We start from the raw sequence: 2,500 nt of genomic DNA on the forward strand, positions 1-2,500 counted from the left end.
ATGGTGATCACTTTCAACATTATTTTGAAAATAGACAAAAACGAGAGATTTTATGGGGCAGGATTTCCTACCACTGGCCACTGGCGTGAACAGATTCACGCCCTATCCGGGTTCTTTAATCAGTTTACTGATAAAGTAATGGCTGTTTCTCTAGTTTCGTTTTGTAGACAAACATTCAAAAGAAGGACCCAGAGATTTAAGATCAGATAAACAGGGATGATGCCCTTCTGGAGTCTTCAGTGTACCTTCAAACTTCTATAAGTCTTTAAGTAAATAAAGTTAATAAACAAGAGCTTCAATTCAGGCAATATAATTTAATTTTCAATCAGCAAATTATGAAGGACAACAGCCAAGAAACAGCGTCTCATCACGAATTTGATCACAGTAAGGAAAGCAGTCCTTTCGAGTCCCTCTTACCAAACCAGTGGTATTTAGTTATAGTTATTTGTTAATCATAAATCATCTATCAACAATCTGATTAAAAATTTTCTAAAAATAAAAGAAAATGAAAAATAAAAATTCTAGTGAATTTTTCAAATGGTACAGATTTTCATAGAGGCATATACCTTTCATTTACAAAAGGGTTTCTTTGATTTAAAAAAACTGACGCAGTTCGATAATTGCTTATGGATCAGGGCATACTACACAAATCAGACATGTTCAACTTTGCCCACAAGTGACGTCATGCCTCTGTTCCTGACTGCTGAATCAACGGGGGATGATTGCGCCATAAAGGCTGTTTTCACTGTCATGACATGAACTTGGTCTGGGGGGTTCTGGGTGAGAAACTGCTCCGAAGTGTTCTTGTGTTGGTACTATTCCTTCATCGGCAGAGCTGGGGTTGTTGATGCTGAACATTGCAGATGTTGCACCTGCAATGCAAGTCGACAGTTAGCTTCTGTGGGACAGGACAAAGCCAGTCAATCAGGAAATAAATGGAGATTCTTAGATGAAAGAATGGAATGAGAATGAGATCGCCTGTTTGGCTGCATGAGGCTTTACATATTGCCATTCTGTATATTGGTCATGCTGATCAGTCCTCCCTTACTTGAACCCGATGTTTTAAAGAAAACGCAGTTATAATCATTTCCACACATTACAACTCAGTTTTTGAGAATGCAGTGGATAAGGAGTGAGATTACTAGCCTTACGCCCTTTTCTTGGCCCCGGCATTCACTTGTACCCATTTTCAGCAGAGTTGACTGATGTGTGATAGGTAGGTAACAAACTATGAACCCAGCTGACATTTAAAAAGACCTATATCACTTAGTTATGGTGGGAGTTGACGGGTACAACATCAGGTTCACATTTGTTGTTTTGTCGAATCTATCTTGACCTGCCAACCACCAGTCCACCAAGACCATCTGTTACCGTTCTTAGAAACGGCGGGGGGCGGGGGAGTAGGTTGCGATGGGTGGGGTGGGGGGGGGGGGGGGGGGGGGTGGGGGGGGGGGAGGGGGGGGGGGGGGGGGGGGGGTTGAGGCTAGCAACCTTAAAAACTGCTGGGAGACTGGAAGGCTGTAGTACCTTTGTTCCCCTGTCCCTTTGCTCAAGAAATCCTTACCATCAGTTGGTCCTCCGTTTCTCTTCTTCCAGAAGAACCTGCATCCAAAGAAAGTTCCCAGAATGACCACAGAGGTTGCTACGACTGCTATGGCGATGAGGAGTGTGGCTGGCAGTGGGGCTGCATCTGAAAGGCCATTGTCTATCAGTAAATGGCAGTACAAGAGTCTTCTCAGGTGACAGACTTACACTTTTTTTTATTATTCATTGAAGATTTACAAACTAAGAATAAATGTTTACAATGGCATTATCAGTTGTAATGAATAGCACAGTGGCTTCAACACAAATTAAAGTCAAAATAAAAGAGGCGAAATGCTCGTTTCCTTGTGATGGTTATTTAAAGTTCTGGGACTCACGTAGGGTTGCGTTCTTTTTTATAAGCATTCGTTGACACATTCAGTTGCCTTGAAATTTTATAGAATTGAGGTTACTAACGAATAACTTTGGAGTAGTAAATTACATTAAGTAAATAAAATATCTGCCATTATAAAAATACTATACTGTATTGATATGAACACGCAAAACGCGCTCAGACACACCTGTTGACTTCAAAGGAACGGGGAACACTTGGAAGTGAACTTCGCCGTCGCTTTGCATCTGCAACCGCCGTCCTTTCAGGCCTTTGTTAGTTAGACGACAAGTATCATTTCCATAAAGGATCCGCTGAAAAACGAAAATCCAATGAACATCATATACCTCCTATATCGTGTTTATCGTTAACGAAAAAGAACAAAAAAGGAAACTTTTTTATGCATTTTATGTGTTCCAATTCCTGAACGTTGAAGGAAAACGAACCTCGTGTAGAACTCACATTTGTCCAAAATTAACGTTAATTATAATAGATAGTGAAAAATTACCTTATTCAAGTGCATCATCTTCTCAGATAAACTTATACAATGAACTATATATACGAAATGATGACGAACATACCACTTTA

The 2,500-nt window shown here is 40.4% G+C and overlaps 3 protein-coding genes across 3 annotated transcripts in view; 1 reads left to right on the forward strand and 2 right to left on the reverse strand.

Moving 5' to 3' along the window:
* LOC135209445 (uncharacterized) overlaps window positions 1-2,194 on the reverse strand; it is a 3,625-nt gene extending 1,431 nt beyond the window's left edge. The window contains exons 1-3 of the mRNA XM_064242118.1: window positions 2,103-2,194; window positions 1,565-1,690; window positions 1-872 (exon numbers count right to left, since the gene is read on the reverse strand). The exon at window positions 1-872 is cut by the window's left edge and continues 1,431 nt beyond it. Coding sequence (XP_064098188.1) covers window positions 709-872; window positions 1,565-1,690; window positions 2,103-2,160 — 348 coding nt within the window. The 5' untranslated portion in view covers window positions 2,161-2,194 and the 3' untranslated portion in view covers window positions 1-708. The remainder of the gene's footprint in view (window positions 873-1,564; window positions 1,691-2,102) is intronic.
* Window positions 1-2,500, forward strand: part of LOC135209793 (uncharacterized) — a 128,333-nt gene that overhangs the window by 43,890 nt on the left and 81,943 nt on the right. The window lies entirely within an intron of this gene.
* Window positions 2,193-2,500, reverse strand: part of LOC135209480 (uncharacterized) — a 42,106-nt gene continuing 41,798 nt past the window's right edge. Inside the window, exon 5 of the mRNA XM_064242134.1 lies at window positions 2,193-2,226. Coding sequence (XP_064098204.1) covers window positions 2,193-2,226 — 34 coding nt within the window. The remainder of the gene's footprint in view (window positions 2,227-2,500) is intronic.

The sequence above is a fragment of the Macrobrachium nipponense genome, chromosome 38, assembly GCF_015104395.2.
Source record: "Macrobrachium nipponense isolate FS-2020 chromosome 38, ASM1510439v2, whole genome shotgun sequence".
NCBI lineage: Eukaryota > Metazoa > Arthropoda > Malacostraca > Decapoda > Palaemonidae > Macrobrachium > Macrobrachium nipponense.